Here is a 20,946-nt window from a genome sequence, read left to right as displayed (position 1 = left end):
GGGAGGTCTGGGAGTTGTAATTCACTACAGTGCCGGATCCAGAGGGAGGTCTGGGAGTTGTAATTCACTACAGTGTCGGATCCAGAGGGAGGTCTGGGAGTTGTAATTCACTACAGTGCCGGATCCAGAGGGAGGTCTGGAAGTTGTAATTCACTACAGTGCCGGATCCAGAGGGGGGTCTGGGAGTTGTAATTCACTACTGTGCCGGATCCAGAGGGGGGTCTGGGAGTTGTAATTCACTACAGTGCCGGATCCAGAGGGGGGTCTGGGAGTTGTGTTAAGGACGCCTTAACCCCTTTCGTCAAAAGATATAAACGAGAACTTCAGCCATTGAAAAAATAGGCCGAATATTCTTTATTCTACATTTTCTTGTATCTATTTGACCGCCTTGACGATGTATGACTGTCAAACATACAGTTTCCGACGGGAGTTCATGCGTACTGCGCAGATTTTCTGGCTATGTACAGCTTATGTACCGATCATCGTCCCACGATGACCAAACATATTCCAAAACTGCTTAGAAAGTTCTCTTCTGTTTGAATAAGTATTTCTGGACCGCACACCAGAATTATCTGGCTACCAAAGTTCTCGGTGTGACTCGTCCTTAACGCATGGCCTACAAAAACAGTCAGGATATTCGGATTTTCCGACAGTTCCTTCAATAACTGGTCCAGACGAAGAAGATGTTCTTCCTCTGGATCCCAATTCAAACCATTATACACAAGAATGAGCCCTTATAGCGGCTAATTTCTTTTCGGATAAGTTGACAGTTACAGTGTACTTTTGTCGCCATGATTCGAGGGAAAATTTCGCTTATAAAGTTTCAACGGAGTGTAAACAAGATTTCATTACCGTACAATGTATTAACTCATAATCAATCTGTTTATCATAAAATCGATGTCCGTGTAGATTATCTTCTACATGTAACAATCCATGATAATTATCAATCGTACTCATTCCTAAGCATAACCTACTATATTCTATTTAATTCATGTCATTGTATGCAAAATTTACTACTATTATCTACATGAAAAAGCCAAAACCGTTTCCCTCTCGAGTTGGATTACGCGGTAAGCATCAAAGGATTGCAAGTACCCTCGATCGCCAGATAAGATAGATAAGGTATACACATGTAGCGGTCAGCCGTATTCGATCCCCGGTGGCCAGATAGCTCAGTTGGTAGAGCACCGACTAGATATTCAGGGGGGCTCGGGTTCAAATCCCGGTCTGGTCCGTTGCATTTTCTCCCTTCCTGTTACATTTGGTGCCTTAGACCTGCCCGGTGAAAATGCCTGCCAGGAGAAAGATCTTGGGTGGATGTCTTCAGGTGTGAAGACATTTAAGGAGGGAGGAATGCAGCGGTCAGCCGTATTCGATCGCCGGTGGCCAGTTAGCTCAGTTGGTAGAGCACCTGACTAGATATCCAGGGGGCCAGGGTTCGAATCCCGGTCTGATCCGTTGCATTTTCTCCCTTCCTGTTACACACAAAAGACTATTAACTAAATGTCCATCAATTTCTAACATCCAATCTGAAGCTTGATTTCTCCTGATGGACAAGGGTTCAGAGACCAGGTAACTTTGAAGGCGGTGCTTATTTTCTCGATCTTTAATCAAATAATGCATTTTGAGAGTGGGCCCCTCCTTCCTTTGAAAACCAAAGTTAATGGTAGACCCCCTTTCAAAACTTCCTGGATCCGCCCCAGCGCTAATTCTACAAATCCTAAAACTCCAACACATAATATTGGATAAGCTCGCATGTGCGAGTACATCAATTTATTCATACACGTGTACATGGACATCTGGAGGTTCATTATTCCACTCAACTCATTCTACAACAGAAAAAAAAAAATGTTAAGCATATCAAAACACAAATATGTAATGAGTAACAAAAACGGACGCCTGCTGTATGACCCCCCCCCCCCCCCCCCCCCCCCCCCTTGCGTCCAATGACTATTGCTAATCGTTTTTTAACAATATATATGATTATATTTTTGTACAAAAGGCCGAATTCAATATAAAAAGGGGTATAATCAAAGAAGATATATCTAATTATATATATGCATTGTTTGCAGATTCCAATGTTTTAACTGTTTTATGAAAAGAAATCTTTACGTCTGACGTAAATGTTAGCAAAACTGTGTATTTACTCAAGCGATAACACGTAGATAGTGTATACAGGCTGACACGCCGCACAGGTATTTAATTCTCAGGACTAGACGGAAGGTCGAAAGAACAGGGAGGCCATGTTGGATTTTAAGGTGAGACTAAATTATTATTATAGTAATGCCCGCTGTGTTTTATACCATATTATAATTCTATTTCGTTAATTGTTTTAATCTGTCAAAATCTTTAAATAAATTCCGTTTTTATTTAATCAACAGTAAACTTCTCGTGTGATCCCGGCATCAGAAATGCATCCCCGACGCAGTGCTCAGGAAGTCCTACTGTGTGACCTCTGTGAAACTGTCCCCCTACAGAGTCACTGTGAACTTTGTAATATAAACTTATGCAAGGCCTGTGTTGGGGAGCACCTCTCGGACTCGTCTAAAAGACACAATGTCGTGCCCTTTTTACACAGAAAGTCTACTCACAAATGTCCAGACCACGCCGATAAACACTGTGAATTTTACTGTGAAAAATGCGACATTCCTGTCTGTTCTACCTGCGTGACTTCAGGAAAACACAAAGGTCACGAAATATCAGATATTCTGGAAAAACTCAGCGCTAAAACAGAAAGTTTACAAAAAGATCTAGAAGAACTCGAGACCAGATTTTATCCCCGATATGAAGGAATGGTGTCTGATGTCGAAACTGAGAAAGCTGAATTAGAAAGGAATTACGGGAAACTGACGACAGATGCCGATGAACAAGGAGAAATCCTACACCGAGAGATTACCGCCATTGTCAACCAGCGGAAATCCGCCATTGCGGAGATGAAAATTAAACATCTGGACGCGCTAAATAAAAATACAGAAGAAATCACACAGAAAATGACTGAACTCAAACAGATCATGTCCGACTTGAAATCAATCCTAAAATCAAACGACGTCTCCTTAACCTCTACTTACAAATCTAGGAATTCCGAATTTAAAACATTACCGCCTAAAGTCCGAGTCACATTACCGAGTTTGTCTCCTCAGAAAATAAACAAAGATCAGCTCAATAAAATGTTCGGTTCTCTGTCGCCATTATCCATTAACACAGAACATGGCGACACAATGAAGTCAGCAGAAGCTGTATCGTCTCCTCCAGTCAAACCACTGCTTGATGAGCCGCGCGTCACCGCCACCATAGACACTGGGTATGAATATCTAACCAGTGTTAGCTGTCTGAGTGAAGATCAAGTCTGGACATGCGGGAATAACAACACCATGAAGCTGCTCAACCTCCAGAGTAAACTACTGACATCAATACAAACCAAGTCAGGGGACACACCGCGGGACATAGCAGTGACACGGGACGGAGATCTTGTTTATACTGATAGTAACACTAAAACTATAAACTTAATTAGGAATAAACAGATACAGACCGTGATCACACTACAGGGGTGGATACCTCGCTATGTCTGCTGTACCGCGGGTAACGATCTCCTGGTTACCATGCTCAGTGATGATTGGAAACAATCCAAAGTCGTGCGTTACTCCGGCTCCACAGAGAAACAAAGCATTCAGTTTGATGACCAGGGTCGTCCTCTCTATTCATCTGGTCGTTACACTAAATACCTCAGTGAGAACAGGAACCTGGATATCTGTGTGGCTGACTTTGACGCTAGTGCAGTAGTGGTGGTCAATCAGTCAGGAAAACTCCGATTTAGATACACTGGTCATCCCTCTAATACCAAGCAACCATTTACTCCACACGGCATCACTACAGACAGCCAGAGTCACATCCTGACAGCAGACTATCACCGTATCCACATCCTAGATCAGGACGGACAGTTCCTCCGTTACATTCACTGTGATTTAAAATGTCCATTAGGTTTATGTGTGGACATCAGAGACAACCTCTTTGTGGTTGAGTGGTTCATTGCTAAAGTGAAGAAAATCCAATATCTATAGACACAGTGTTAATTACACATCTCTACAGTGTTAATTACACAGCTCTACACAGTGTTAATTACACAGCTCAACACAGTAATTTACAAAACTGTGTTAATTCCTTCTACTTGTTAATTACATTAGCTTGTTAATTACACCCCTGTGTTAATTACATTCCTATGTACATTACAGTCCTGTGTTAATTACAGTCCTCTGTTTGTGATGTGTAGCATGTACTTGTGTTTGTGAGTTTAACAGAACATTATTTTGTTTGTGAATTAATTCAATATGTGTTTGATTTTCCAATGTTTATATTAGATAAACATGATACAGAGTTCAGTCTTACATTATTACTGAGTACTTACTTAGATTTGTAGTACTGTAACAGAGAGTGACCCCAAACGTCCAGTCTTCATCACAGATCTTCAGATTCAAGGTCACAGTCTTCTGTTTACCATCAATAACATCACACCACTTATCTAAATCTCCACCGTCCTACAAAATAAACAAAGAGTAATCATATCAAACTGAATTGTCAAGGATAGTCTGTGATATGTAAATGTAATGGGAAGGAAAGAAGATATGGCTGAACCGGGAATCGAATCCAAGGCCCTTCTTTCCCATGATATGACTGGACCAGGAATTGGACCCGAGACCCCTGTATTACTAGTCAGGTGCTCCAACCACTGAGCTATCCAAACCAATATCCATGGTTTGACTGGACCGGGAATCAAACCCGACACCCCTGTATTACATATGTAATAGTCAGGTGCTCTAAACACACAAAACTATCCAGGCCAATATCCACAATACAAAGTGAGCTTTTCCAACTGAAATTTATCTGTTGTTATCGAATTTTCCAGGGTTGGCAAAAAAGTGGTCAATATGGGTATTGACCGAGCCGGCGGTCAATACTGGTTAAAACCGGTCAATACTGGTTAATACTGGTCGATTGAAAATTATTTGGTCATTATAGTCTGTGTTATTTATCTTAAATGTTCAAGTGACCATTATGGTAAATACTGTAATTCATAACATGCACTATCAGTTTATAATATACTTATAAGTCACAATATCAAATAAATAATGTACAAATGACTCTGTTGAATTGGGGAAGATGTAAGAGTTTCTGTTCAAATTCTTTAAGTAAAATTTAGGCCTATGTTCAGCGCTTATGGTCATTGAGCAGGGAGGGAGCTTCATCGTGCCACACCTGCTGTGACACGGGACCTCGGTTTTTACGGTCTCATTCGAAGGACCGCCCCATTTAGTCGCCTTTTACGACAAGCAAGGGGTACTGAGGACCTATTCTCACCCAGATCCCCATGGTACCAAAATATTAAGCAACAATTGATCCACATAATGAAAAGACTGAAGTTATCATTATCTTTGCAAGAAATGTACAAAGATAGGAAAATGGACAGTTTAAATCACAATTGACCACTTGGGGAGTATTGACCGGGATGGTTAAAACCAGTTAAAACCACTGATTAAAATGCCCAAACCTGCTTTTTACATTATCATCTTTTTCTCCACAACCACTTGGCTAATTCCAATCAAAACTGGTACCATTCATCCTTAGGTAAAGGGAATTCATGTTTGTTCAAATTATTGATTGTATCTTGTTTAACATTTAAATTTAGACCTATACTCGGCAATTATGACCATTGAGCAGTGAGAGTTCTTTAGCGTGCCATACTTACTGTGACACGGGACATCCGTTTTTAAGGTCGTTTCCGAGGACCCGTGACATTCACACCTGATGTCGATCGCTTGACGATGGAACTGTCACTACCTGTTTTAACAACTTAGGTCTGTCGTGGCCAGGATTCGAACCCCGGGCTTCCACATGTGGGGAGTGCGCTCTAACTTCTAGACCACCACGGCGGTACTGTTTGTTCAAATGAAGGGTGAAAGGGAAAATAATCAAACAAGAGGCCCATGGGCAACATCGCTCACCTGAGTCACCTTGGTCCATATCAGAAGATTTTCCATATCTATTTGCATGTAAAACCGTAGTCCCTATTATGGCCCCAAACCTACCCCTGGAGGCCATGGTTTTTGCAAACTTGAATCTACACTATGTCAGAAAGCTTTCATGTAAATGTGAACTTCTTTGGCCCAATGGTTCTTGAGAAGAAGATTTTTAAAGATTTTCCCTATATATTTGTATGTAAAACTTTGATCCCCTATTGTGACCCCATCCTACCCCAGGGGGCCATGATTTTAACAAACCTGAATCTGCACTATATCAGAAAGCTTTCACATAAATCTCAGCTTTTCTGGCTTAGTGGTTCTGGGAAGAAGATTTTTAAAGATTTTTCCTATATATTTGTATGTAAAACTTTGACCCCCTATTGTGGCCCCATCGACCCCCGGGGGCCATGATCTTAACAATTTAGAATCTGCACTATATCAGGAAGCTTTCAAATAAATCTCAGCTTTTCTGGCTCAGTGGTTCTTGATAAGAAGATTTTAAAAGATTTTTCCTATAAATTTGTATGTACAACTTTGATGCCCCCCTTGAGGCCCCATCCAATCCCCAGGGTCCATGATTTTAACAAACTTGAATCTGCACAACAAAAAACGAAGAAAAAAAACCCCCAAAACAAAAAACAACAAAAAACTTTGACCCCCTATTGTGGCCCCATCTGATCCCCGGGGGCCATGATTTTAACAATTTAGAATCTGTACTATATCTGGAAGCTTTCATATAAATCTCAGCTTTTCTGGCTCAGTGGTTCTTGGGAAGAAGATTTTTAAAGATTTTTCCTATATATTTGTATGTAAAATTTTGATCCCCTATAGTGGCCCCATCCGACCCCCGGGGGCCATGATTTTAACAATTTAGAATCTGCACTACCTAATCTACCTAATAAAGCTTATCTATAAATTTCATCTTTTCTGGTACCCTATTTTTACCTTTTCTTGATTATCTCCCCTTGGAAGGTGGCCTGGCCCTTTATTTTAACAATTTAGAATTCCCTTTAACTAAGGATGTTTTGTGCCAACTTTGGTTAAAATTGACCCAGTGGTTGTTGAGAAGAAGTTGAAAATGTGAAAAGTTTACAGACGGACGGACAGACGGACGGACGCCGGAATATGGGTGATCAGAAAAGCTCACTTGAGCTTTCAGCTCAGGTGAGCTAAAAAAAGGTAAATATAGGGTGGGTCATTTAAAAATCTTCTCTTGAACCACTGGGCTAGAAAAAATGAGATTGATGTAAAAGTTTCCTGATATAGTATAGATTAGATACAAGTTTGTTAAAACCATGGCCTTCCTGGGTTTGGGTAGGACCTCATCAGGGGGTCAAAGTTTTACACGGAGATATATAGGAAAATCTTCTTCACAAGAACGAAAAGGTCATAATTAATCATATCAATATGCAAGCATCCCCAGGTAGTGCAGATTTAAGTTTGTTCAAAATGTGGTCCTCGGGGAAGGGTGGGGGGTGAATAACAATAATAAGTTTTAAGTGGATGTATAGGGAAACGTTTTTGAAAATCTTCATCTAAAACAGCAGGATCATGATTAGTTTATTAGTATAATGTGTAATGTTGAATAAACATTTGAGGGGGTGGGTTGGTGATGTTTTCATAACAATAACACACACACTGGTCCCAGTGTATATACCCAGTCCAAGTATATATACATATACATGTATATAAAACAATATAACTTGTTTAAGTCAAGTTAATATGCAAACACATTTGGATAGTGCAGGTAATTCACTTAAACAAATCATTTGCAAGTGTAGCAGGTTTGTGGATTCAAGTGTTTTATATGTCTAAGACTATAGCAGGGGAAGGGGGGGGGGGTATTGTCCTGTCCTGTATATCTGCCCCCTACTTTAACATTGCTACTAACTTTTGAATTGTGAGTCATATGGCTCTCATATTCCATGTATCGGCATTCTATGTAAAAAGACCGTCCTGATATTACCAGAGATTTCAACCTTGTGACCTAAACCTTAGCATTTTATTTTTTTAAAGAAACCAAAACTTAGACAGTATCCCCTGAACTATTTAAAATACGGCCTTTAGAGTTTGTATATAGATTCCTTTTCCTTTCATTTCACACCATTGTCTTTGACTTTGCAATCTTGACCTTGAAGGTTGACTTATATTTCAAAACTTAGGTGAAACTTGAACCATGCTGCTCATCACTTTTGAATTGTAAGTGATAGGTCATTCATGTTTCATGTGTGCATTTCTTGTGACAAAACCTTTTTGCTATCAAAGTTTTTACTTGTGACATTGGCTTTGGAGTTTGTCCAACTTTTAAGAAAACCTCATCAAGGTCATATCTCCAGAACTATTTAAGCTGGGGATTTCATATTTTGTATATCAGATTCTTTGTCGCAAGACTCTTTGATAAAATGATATTTGATACTGTGACCTTGACCTTGAAGATTCACTCCAGCTGCAAAACTTTTATTGAAACTTCAACTTACTGATAACTTTTAAATACTAGTGAATAAGAGATCTTTCATTTTACTAAATCCAAGAGACCTTGAACAATTCTATATGACCAATCACTTCATGCTGAATTCTTGAGTCGGAGCTAGAGGACATTCTAGGATTTAGCAACTTGTACCTAATTTTTTGGTTAAAACATCAAATTTAGTTGATGAGTAGAAGAATACCCATGTGTTAATAAAATGTCCACACTTAATGCAGAGAGTTAATTACACATGGTCTTTGACTACAGTTTTTTCTTTGGGGTGTTGCTAAAACACGGAACGGAAAACGGAATGGAAGACGGAACGGAAAATATTTGATGCAATAATGTTATGAGGAGGTCAGCATTTTATAAAATCAAAAGGCTTATTATGAACAAGGGAAGCAGAAATTACAGAGATTGCATTATATGGTGGATTTTGTAGATGAATGTACTAATGTACAGGTGCTTGCTTAATATTTGTCATAGTAAGTTTTAATAAAAATACCAAGCAAGTGCCTGTTGGTACCATCCCTTTTCCCAGCTTTGTTACCCATCCCCCGAGATTGTGACAGTCTGTTGTTTCACAAATGAAGAAAAAAATTAGATAAATATACTGAAAAAGACTTGATAACTGAACCCCTTTCAAATTAGAGTACTTTATTTTGGCTGATACCCTAAGAAAAGATTTTATGAGCCTACCCAGTGAATAAAAGCCCTCCCGAAAACAACATTGTAAAAAATAAAATAATCTTTTGAACAATTTTCCCCTGTTCTACACCTGGTACAAAATGTACATTAATTTTATGTATCACATCAAATTTCAAAACGAACGAGTCTGGTGTGGAGAAAAGGTTTGCCTCATTTGGGATGAATCTGTGTGAATGTTCGTACATTTACCAATATCCTGCAGATTAGTGTTGAAACTGAAGAGATCCAGTGGGAAAGAAAGATTGAAACAGAATCAATGGAAACTAGGGTGAACTTTAAGAGGAATCAACATATTTATTTCATAATATATGAAATTGCTAAAAGGCTAACAAAGAATTTATGCTTGAATGGAACTAAAAGTCATCTCACTGTTAAGATATACAAGTATTTAGAGTAGAAATAAACTGCCAGAAATCCTCCCTGTTTAGAATTGGAGTGCTGCGGTCACTAATTCTCTGTTAGTTCAAATAATAATAAATCAAACGCAAGATGTTGAACTTGTTGACTTAATAAAATCATGAGTTATCGCTGTTTCATCACACTCCCTGTTGTACTAAATACATGTACATGTGCGTTAATGACGTTTTGCCAAGGGGGGAGGGAGGGGGGACTGTATATAAACCACTGTTCTTTTCATTCTCTACCCATAGGTGTCACTGCTCGCTAACACCTCTGTCAATGCCAAAATTTCAAAGTTCTTGTAAAACGCTTTGAATATTCTGATACAAACATTTAACTTAATTCGCTTTTAATCAATTCATGATGCAAAATTTTAATATAAAGTTGTTTTATCGCTTGTAAACAATTCACAAATTGTTGATTTTAATCAAAATGATTGATTTTCCCTTGGTTTTTGGCATTATCTTATCTACATTACACGTTTTAATTCTTAAATTCCGTTCCGTTTTCTATTCCGCGTTTTAGCAACACCCTTTTCTTTGTTATTAGCGATTTTTTTTAACTTCTTGAGATTTTACTGCTTACAGTTCTTCAGACACATTAATAGAATCAAAATGAAGAGGATTTGAAGGAAGATGTCTCGGAAAAATTCTTAAAGTTCAATGGCCACAAATAATTGAAATAAAGAAGTAGAGGAAAGAACTGGAGTAGGAGACATCAATACACAAATTAAACCGCGACGTGGATAGGGCATGTCCTGAGAATGGAAAACAACAGACATCCAAAAATAGGCTTTAGATGGACACCACAAGAGCAGAGAAAAAGGGGAAGACCTAAAGGATCTTAGAGAAGAACTGTAGAAGCAGAAATGAAAACAATTGGAACAACAATGAGAGAGGTGGAAAGAAAGGCACAAGACAGAGACAGATGGCGAGCAGCTGTGGAAGCCTTATGCACTGACCAGTGTGAAGAGGACTAAGTAAGTAAGTAAGTTCTTTAAAGAGATAATACAGCTCATTTTGCCCAAATAACTCACAAAATGACAACTTTCCTAGAACGTTCTAAAATTTTGTTGCATTATTGAAGGTATGAAGTTTGCAATTTTGATACATTTCTAAAGTTGAAAATTCTCGTTTAAATGCTAAAATCAATATTTTCTGACGGTCCTTGCAAAAAATATTGAGCCTCCAACAATAATGTTCAGACGCATGACCAATGACAAGGAACAGTGCTGTCTTCCAGTTAGAGAAAGCGAAAAAAGGTAGACCCAGTATTTTACATACACATGTACTATGCGAGAATAACGAGATACGTACAATTCATACGCGAACTAAAATTTACGTGTGGATCAGTATAACCGTAACCAAGAGCTACGAGAAACACATACAGGTCTTTAAAAGTAAGTGTTATTTTTACCTGAACATGTCACACGATTGTTTAACAAACATTGTCTGGTTAATAGGGATATGGAATGGTTTCCGCTAGGGGTATGATTTATAATTTCTTAATTATATGAAAAGTAAGTGTGGATCCCTTAAGGGGTATTTAAATAAGTTTCTATATGACAAATTAGCTGTCATTCTAAATCACGCGAGATAAAATGTCCTAGTAAGCATGAAGAAACCTTTGAATTCCGGATGATCTTCAAAGTGTAGCTGAGAGCACTCTGATGTGTTCAATGTTATAAATTGGCAGTATCAATATCATTTTATTGATACATGATTTAAAAATACTCGATTAGAATATGAAAATGAGCTGTAGCGTGGATCCTTTTCACTTTTATCTCCGATAATATACTACTTTTGAAAACAAGAGGCCCACATGCCTTATTGGTCACCTGAATACTAGTGAAAAAAGTATCGTTACTACTCCCATAGGCTATGAAATCTAGAAAAAAAAAACTCCTCTTCTGAATATCTAAGCTAAATTCTAATGTTCAGCAACAGTATAAAAAAGAAGTGTTCTTAAAACTTTACCGCCCTCAAAAGTGCATACACCGATGAAAGGCTTATAGGTGTATTACAGGGTTCGAAATTAACTTTTTCAAGCACTAGTCCTTACGGACTAGTCACTGTTGATGTTCACTAGTCTGCAAAGCATTTCACTAGTCCGTCCAATATATCATAAAATGATCTTCCATTTTATTCAATAGTATTTAATCAAACTAAACACATCACAGTTGCAAACAATTCAATTTCTGACACCTACAGAAGAAAAAGAGACCACCATATTTTATTTCGCATTCAAGATCTTCAGAAGCATACAATATTAACCTCCGAGTTAATCCTTTTATAAACGTCCATAAGTGCGTTCGAGATCGACGTTCCTGTTGTTTTGGTGCTCAGATCTTAGAGTCACAGTACTGAACGGTACGGTTCGTTTCTTGAACGGTACGGTTCGTTTCTTGCACGGTACGGTACGCTTCTTGAACGGTACGGTTCGCTTCTTGCACGGTACGGTTTGCTAAAAATAGCTGCACGCTTTGTGAACGGTTTGCACGTTTTATTAATGAGGTGGGCGAGGCCTGAACGCTTTGACTTCGTATAAATTGTACGTTTCGATAGTTTGTTTTCACTCGATCGGTCTTATTCGGCTCTTTGATTATCGGCTGCAGGATTTGTGGTTGTGTTAGAATGTGCACATGGGGAAATGAGACGTTATTTTTGATTGCTTCGATGGAATAATTCCATATTGATAACGTACATAAAAGTTAAGAATAAAAGTTTTTAGAATTTGCTTAAGTCTAAGTATTAATGGTTGTTATTACGTTTCAATTTGTTTTTCATTTCTCATCAGACATTTATTAATTTAAGATTTTATAAAAAGTTGTTACATGAACTGCTCCCCGACATGGGCGTGCGTAAGTGTAAAAACAAAGCGTATTAAGTTTCCGGATATAAATTACAGTGCCTAAATTGGAAAAGTTTTTAAGAAGAAGTGAATTTTGTTTTGAATACACTAAAGTCGCAAATGACACAATGATTATTTTCTGCACTTCACATTTATTGTGATTTATCATCGGCATTATGAAAGATCCAGGATATCTGCACGTGAAGTTTGTACGTCCTTTTTTGTCAACATTCAGTCATTCATAATTAATAATGTTAGATATCTGTTGCATTTGTCTTTGAATCAAATAAAATGATGATAATACATATATATTCCTATCCTACGACCTCCTTTCCCATCGGGCGCCATTGTAAAAATAATATACTGTGGCTGAAAAAGTGGGTCACGTGACATAAATTGCACGCTTTCTGCACGGTACGGTACGCTTTCGGGCTTTTGGGGGCGGGGTTTGCATAATATTATCCTGCACGCTTTCTGCACGGTACGGTACGCTTTTTGAACAGGACGGTACGTTTCTTGAACGGTACGGTTCGTTTTTTGCACGGTACGGTACGTTTCTTGAACGGTATGGTTCGTTTCTTGCACGGAACGGTTCGGTTCGTTTTTAAGGTGTAGTAGCACGTTTCAGGGTCTGTATGACTAATTTGGACCCATCATAAAGTCATAACCCTGGCAGTGGGTTGTAAAATTCACAATTTTTTGTACAACCTTTTCTGTTATTCCAAAGTGCATTTAGATTTTATACAGTAACAGCAAACTTACACATAAATACTATATACCAAGTTTGGCCCCGTCCTGGGGTCAGAACCCCTACCCCAGGGATCATGAAATGTACAATTTTGGTAAAAGACTTTCCTGCTCTACATCACTATGCATTTAGTTTTCCTTACATATGTGCGGTTCTTGAGAAGAAGATTTTTTTGAAAATTGGTCAACATTGGGCAGTTTTTGCCCTGCCCCTAAGACCCCTAAGGTGCAGGAATCCTGACATTTACAATTTATGTTCCCCTTGTTCCAAATATGTTTCAAACCAAATTTGAAATGAATTGGAAGGACAGTTATCAAGAAGAAGTTAAAAATGTACATTGTTCACACATTTAAGAACTGACCATTTTGGCCCCACCCTGATACCAAAAACCCCTACCATTGGGATCATCAAATTTACAATTTTGGTAAAGGACTTCCTGTTCTTTCTAAATAACTATTTATACTTTCAATTTAGTATCAATAACACTAAAGAAGATGTTATTTAAGTGTTTTACACATAAACACTATATACCAAGTTTGGCCCCGCCCTGGGGTTAGAACCCCCACCCCGGGGATCATAAAATTTACAATTTTGGTAGAGGCCTTCCTGCTCTACATCACCATAGATTTAGTTTTTCTTACACGTGCGGTTCTTGAGGAGAAGATTTTTGGAAATTGGTCAATTTTGGGCAGTCTTTGGCCCGCCCCTAAAGCCCAAGGGGTGCTGGAGTCCTGAAATTTACAATTTATGTCCCCCTTGTCCTAAAGATGCTTCATATTAAATTTGAAAAGAATTGAACAGGTAGCTTTCAAGAAGAAGTTAAAAATGTTCAATTGTTAACGCATGACGGACGACGCACAACACACGACGACGGATGACAACCAGTTGAAATTATAAAAAAAAACTATCTGTGTCATAGCTTTACACTTGCCTTTACTCAAGGGTCATCATTTTACAAAAAGGGAAGATTTTTCCTATGTATTACTATGTCTATATATTACTATGTGGTCCCATCTAATTCCGTGGTGCCAGAATTTGAACAAACTTGAATCTACACTATGTTAGGTAGCATTCCTATACATTTCAACTTTTGTGGCCTAGCGGTTGCTGAGAAGATTTTTAAATGACTCCACCCTATTTTTTTAATTACCTCCCCTTTGGAAGGAACACGGTCCTCCAATTTGCACAAACTTGAATCCTCTTCACGCAAGCATGCTTTGAGGCAAGTTTGGTTGATATTAGCCCTGTGGTGCTTGAGAAGAAGTCGAAAATGTTGAAAGTGCATGAAGAGACGAAAAGACTGATGCTGGACAAAAGGTGATCAGAATAGCTCACTTTAGCTTTCAGCTCATGTGCGCTATAAAGGATTAATACTATATGCCCCAGCCATTGCATGAATGAGGCATAACACATTTTACATAATTTCATTAACAAACCTGACATTTTCTACAGCAATAGAGCTATCTAAGTCCAACAAAATGTTAGAGTCTCAGGGAAATTATCCTCATCAATCAGCCAGACATCTCAAGTAACTGCTACCCTGTAAAATTGATTTCAACATTAAGTACTAGGTAACCAAAGTGATTTCTTCCCACCATTATATTATGCTATTAGAACACTAATGTCTACAAAAAATCCATGTACGGTAATCATTCTAAATGTACCACATTGATAACAAACCTCAATTTAAAAACACTCATAACACAATATCTAATCTCTGTATACTTCAAGTCCTATACAACATCAATGAAAAGTTTCTCACCCCTCACCTCCCAGCGTAAAGTTCAGAAAATAGTTCTCCATCCCCTCTTGTCTCAACGTAAAGTTCAGAAAATAATTCTCATCCCTATCACCTCACTACATAAAGTTCTGAAAATAATTCTCATCCCTGTCACCTCACAACATAAAGTTCTGAAAATAATTCTCATTCCTGTCACCTCACAACATAAAGTTCTGAAAACAGTTCTCCATCCCTCACCTCCCAACGTAAAGCTCAATAGTTCTCCATCCCTCACCTCCCAACGTAAAGTTCAATAGTTCTCCATCCCTCACCTCCCAATGTAAAGTTCAATAGTTCTCCATCCCTCACCTCCCAACGTAAAGTTCAGAAAATAGTTCTCCACCCCTCACCACCCAACGTAAAGTTCAGAAAATAGTTCTCCAGCCCCTCACCTCCCAGCGTAAATTTAAGAAAATTTCAATAGTTCTCCACCCCCTCATGTCTCAATGTAAAGTTCAGAAAATAGTTCTCCTATCCTAAGGTTATAAGGATTTTCCCCATATGTTCACATGTAAAACTTTGATCCCTATTCTGGCCCCATCCTACCTCCAGGGTCCATGAATTTTGTAAACCTCAATCTGCACTGTGTCAGGAAGCTTTTGAGTAAATGTAAACTTCTTTGACCCAGTGGTTATTGAGAAGAAATTTTTAAAAGATTTTCCCTTTATATTTGTATATGAAACTTTGATCCCTTATTTTGACTCAACCTTTCCTGGGGGCATATTTAAAAAAAAATTGAATTTGCACTATGTCAAGAAGTTTTCTGGTAAATGCAAACTTTTTTGGCTCAGTGATTTTTCAGAAGACGAATTTTAAAAGATTTTCCCGATACATGTATTGATATGTAAAACTTTGATCCCCTATTATGGTCCTATCCTTCGCTCGGGCACCATAATTTTAACAACCTTGAATCTGCACTATATCAGGAAGCTTTCATGTAAATTTGTATTTTTCTGGCACAGCGGTTCTTGAGAAGATTTTAAAGATTTTACCAATACATTTGATTATAAAAGTTTGATCCCACATTGTGGCCGTAATGAACCCCGGGGGTCATGCTTTAACAAACTTAAATTTGTACTATGTCAGGAATCTTTCACGTAAATTTCAGTTCTTCTGGCCCAGTGGTTCCTGACAAGACAATTTTTAAACAACCCCACCCTATTTTTTGGATTTTTGTGATTATCATCCATTTGAAGGGGGTATGGCCCTTCATTTGAACAAACTTGAATCCCCTTTACCCAAGGATGCTTTGTGCCATGATTGGCTGAAATTGGCCAATTGTTTCTGGAGAAGATTTTCAAGTCAACAATGTATTTTCACTATTTCGCTATTAACCCCCTTGGAAAGGGGCATGACCTTTCATTTGCACAAACTTGAATCCCTTTTTGAGAGGTTTGGTTGAAATTGACCCAGTGGTTCTGGAGAAGATTTTTTATAAATGTTAATATAGTTTCACTATTATCTCCTTGGAGAAGGGTGTGGCCCTTCATTTGAACAAATTTGAATTGCCTTTACCCAAGAATGCTTTGTGCCAAGCTTTGTTGAAATTGGACCACTGGCTCTGGAGAAGAAGATGAAAATGTGAAAAGTTTATGATGACCCCTACAACAACGATGAAGGAAAATGGACAAATTTCGGTAAAAAAAAATAAAAATGGCCCCAATGTACATTAATTCAGCCCAAGAAATTTCGGAATGTCCCCACCGTTTTACCATAAATGGAGTCAGTGGCCTATTGTGTTTGTCCTTTCCAGGCACCGATGACCCTATAAATCCTATCCCCTGGAGCCAGACTTCAAACAATTTACAATATGTCAGGAAGGTTTCACATGACTTATAGAGGGTTCATCATTTCTAGCTCAGTAGTTATGGAGACGATTCTTAAATGACCCAATGCTATATTTGTTCATTTGTTGATTATCTAACATTTGAAGGTCTTTAATTTAACGAATTTAATCTTTTAAAGGGACTGATTCACGATTTCCCCTAAAATTTTCTTTCACTTTTAATGATAAAAATCTACAGTACTGTCTAATGTGTTTAAAAGATTTCACATAAATATTAAGGTTAGACATTATCACAGAAGCTCATTTTAGAGAGTTTATTATTTGTTTTGTTAACAGAGATTGCGGTATGTTATTGTTTACGAAATTTTTTAAAAGAAATGGATATCGATCTAAGTTTATTATATCTTTCACATTTCAAGCATTTTGGGGGCAAAATGTATCATCTAGAAGTTCAAATTTGAGATTATGCAAAATTAAGATGTTTTATATTACAAAGACTCGAGTCTTTGTTTACATAACACAGATTTAAGGCTAAAATATTGCTTTTATTCTTGCATTCAGAAAGTCAAAATTTTGGCTGTCAGCATTAAATTAGTTATATTTTTAATGTTTACCATAAAAAAGGAAAATTATCTTTATCAAAAATCGTGAACCAGTCCCTTTAACGGTACTAAGTTTGGTTGAAATTGAGCTATGTGATTATAGAGAAGTTGAAAATAAGTTTACAGACTGAGACAGGTGTACAACAGACAATGGGTGATCAGAAAAGCCCACTTGAGCTTATAGCTCAAACAAGCTAAAAAAAAAAAGATAGAAATTTTACCAACTCCATACAAAAGTTTGTCTCCAGAAATGGATCAGATGCTATGAGAACCTCTGTCTGCTTTTAAGAGATACCGGTAGGAACTGTTCCTACTGCAGGGTGTCACCATCTCATGAGGCCCAGGGAGCTGAAAAACCAAAGTGACAATGAATGCTGGAACGACCAGAAATCAGACAGGTAAATGAAATTTTCAACAAATTAAAGTCGTCATGAATTTTGTCAATAGAAGCCAGCTTGGTCACCTGAGCATTGGTTACATGTAATAATAAGGAGATAAGTTTCCTATATTGACCCTGTTTTGGAGCCTGACCCTGACAGAGGGGCAATGGATTTTACATTTTAAATTCTGGGTTTTTAAGGTCTTCATTTGAAGGGCCTGGGCCTTTCCAATTGGGAAAAATAATGGCATTTGTTTGAACTTGGGAGAAATGTTTCACACAAAGAATAGGGAGAAAACCAATCCAGAGTGAATAAAGGTAACACTGGATTCTTTCTGACTTTCAATTTGGTCAAAGCATACCTCATTCAAATAAGCAGAGGCCAAAATATTAGGTTTACATAACAATTTTGAGGCAAAAATTGTAATCTATGTGCCAGTGAAGATTTATGAACAATTAGGCTACCCTGCTTTGATTTGTTTTCATTGTTTGGGAATTTCAAAGTACAAAATGGGAAAATACCTGCTGTTTTAGCATGGGAATGAAACCTTATTTCAGTGCCCTAAAACCCCTAAAATTAGAGGGCATTTCATACATCATAACAGAGTATTCAGATGGAGGACAATGCATCCCATCCTAAGACATACATACATTGCTGTATCATAATATGTCTCATCTACAGACAGACATACAGACATTGCTGTACCATAATACACAACATCTACAGACAGACATACAGACATTGCTGCACCATAATACGTCTCTTCTAAAGACGGACACACACACATTGCTGTATCATAATACATCCCATCTACAGACAGACATACAGACATTGATGTACCATAATACGTCCCATCTACAGACGGACAAACAGACATTGCTGTACCATAATACGTCCTACCTACAGACAGACATGCAGACATTTCTGTACCATATAATACGTCCCATCTACAGATGGACATACAAACATTGCTGTACCATAATACATCCCATCTACAGACGGACACACATACATTGCTGTACCATAATATGTCCCATCTACAGACGGACACACAGACATTGCTGTACCATAATACTCCACATCTACAGACGGACATACAGACATTGCTGTACCTTAAGTTAATACGTCCCATCTAAAGACAGGTATATAACATGTTGAATATTGGGTAATGCACGACAGACGAAACACAGTGATGGATGCAGACCAACAGCAATAATCACTCAGGTAACCTGGGGAGTCAGTACATCTAATCTACTGTTAATTCTGTAGGTAACTGTATGTAAACTGGTACAATACAGGCAGCTATAACTCATGTCTTTGACTATGAACCAAATTGACAACATTCAATCAACATTTAATATGTAAAATAACATCATTAGCAAGTGCTGTATTATAAGTTACATAGTGTAAGGAAGATAACTGTAAAATCTGCCTTCATACTCATTACAATTGAACTAAACTTTTTTACAATAAAAATGAATACTTCTCTGACTCTCCTCAGGGCAAATGAGGACACCCAGTGATTGCTACACTCCATCAATTTTCAATAAAGTCTTCAGTCTCCAACACCAGGCAATGACGGGGTGGTCAGTTAAGAAAATTCCTTCTGCGCCATTCATACAAGTTCCTAAAAAAATTTAATGATAATTTATTGCCAAAATTGAGAATATAAATGAGGCTGAGCTGATTGAGTCACATGTTGCCAGCTGGTGAATGTCAAGACACTCAGGAGAAATGAGTCCCTACATGAAATCCCTGTTTAGAGTGAGTGGTACCTGCTATAACCCCCTGTACACATTATGTACTCGGGGTGGGTGATTTGTGCTCGCAGCCAGCAATACAAACTGTGTACTCCTTCCTTAAAAGTGTCACCTCAAAGCATGAAATACATGTAATTAAAATGGTGACAAAGAATGAACTTTGCCGAATACATGGTCACTTACTAGATGACAATGATCAGTGAATGAGAAAACGAAGATGACGTTGACTATTGTGTTATGTGGTAGTTTGGGTTTTACTTTTACTTCTGGATTTCGATCCCGATGTAAATTATTCACCCGTTGTATTTGACCACGCCCACTTTATCTTTTTGTCAATCACTTTAATGACAGTTTCTATTGTCTAATTTGCTACATAAAGCCATGCAGCTTACTATTCGTCGAAGCGAGACAGCTGGCCTTGCTAGCTACTCTTCTCCTTCCATTATTCCTATTTTGGTATTATGTTTTGTTCGTCTACTTTGCCGTTTTTACTTACTAAATTATTATTATTACCTTTTTGGGTTGGGATATTTCTTGATAGATTCTAGGCTAAGTTCTAGACTTTAGGAGTGTGTATTTGTCACATTCATACTGTTAATAAATTCGTAAAGTGTTATTTCTCTTATTTTCATTTCTATTTGAATCTATTTCAAGTTTAAAATCATAGTGTAGTTGGGTCGTTTCGAAGTCGCCACTATCAAAATAAAATAAAATAAACACAACGCTAAGTACAGACTATACGAACGCCAGACCTGGTACAGTTAGTTTTATGTGACAAACAAAACCTAGCTCAGACTCATTTTTTAAGGTAGAGACCGATAGCAACCTCGTGATCAGTAAAAATCGTGTATTTTCACGTGAAATTATTTTTCGGAATTCCGTACATCGCCATAGAGTAGTTGAAAAACAAAAAGGGGTTCCGAAAGTACAAGTTGTTGCTGTGACTGAATCGATGATTGAGAGGGTCGTCTCGACGAAAGATATAGAAATTTGGCCATAGTTTAGATTAGGAATACGTCAATGTAATAATAGTGGACTAAATGTTTCGTCCGTGCAGAATGGCACTTTTTACCTCACGAAATCCACCACCATGCATAGCTGCGCTACGTAAACAAAGTTGTTGATGTAGCGTGATCGTGATGTCCGAGTGCTGCGAGTTTCAATACTGTTTATGTAGTCATTGAGAGTTTAAACAAAGTTTCTTCTGAGAAGAGGAATTCGATGGATGTATTCAAATGGACAACGAAATCATAATTTCGTTTGGTAAGTGAAAAAAATGGCAAATTGAATTTGTATTCAACCCACTTTTCCTCTGCTATTTCACAACGCGATTTTATAATAACATCTATAAACGCACAATTTGGAGCTGTTTCATTTTTGTGAATTTGTATTCAACCCACTTTTCCTCTGCTATTTCACAACGCGATTTTATAATAACGTCTATAAACGCAC

General features: G+C 37.9%; 1 protein-coding gene and 1 long non-coding RNA gene across 2 annotated transcripts; one reads left to right on the top strand and one right to left on the bottom strand.

The window, feature by feature from the left end:
* Positions 1-1,744: 1,744 nt before the first annotated feature.
* LOC130053171 (uncharacterized) lies at positions 1,745-17,553 on the bottom strand. The gene is made up of 3 exons (XR_008801663.1): positions 14,623-17,553; positions 4,403-4,532; positions 1,745-1,829 (listed from the first exon to the last, which is right to left on the bottom strand). It is a non-coding gene; the product is annotated as an uncharacterized LOC130053171 (long non-coding RNA).
* On the top strand, positions 2,141-4,372 carry LOC125677387 (E3 ubiquitin-protein ligase TRIM71-like). Its single transcript, XM_056159847.1, has 2 exons — positions 2,141-2,258; positions 2,382-4,372. Exon 2 carries the CDS (start codon positions 2,412-2,414, stop codon positions 4,056-4,058), a length of 1,647 nt encoding a protein of 548 aa, XP_056015822.1. The 5' UTR covers positions 2,141-2,258; positions 2,382-2,411; the 3' UTR covers positions 4,059-4,372.
* Positions 17,554-20,946: the final 3,393 nt, after the last annotated feature.

Source organism: Ostrea edulis, chromosome 3, assembly GCF_947568905.1.
Source record: "Ostrea edulis chromosome 3, xbOstEdul1.1, whole genome shotgun sequence".
NCBI classification, from domain to species: Eukaryota; Metazoa; Mollusca; class Bivalvia; order Ostreida; family Ostreidae; genus Ostrea; species Ostrea edulis.
This window is presented reverse-complemented; position numbering and strand designations above follow the sequence as displayed.

Coding starts and splice junctions, on each gene's coding strand:
- LOC125677387 (XM_056159847.1), top strand. CDS start 2,412: ATGCATCCCCGACGCAGTGCTCAGGAAGTCCTACTGTGTGACCTCTGT.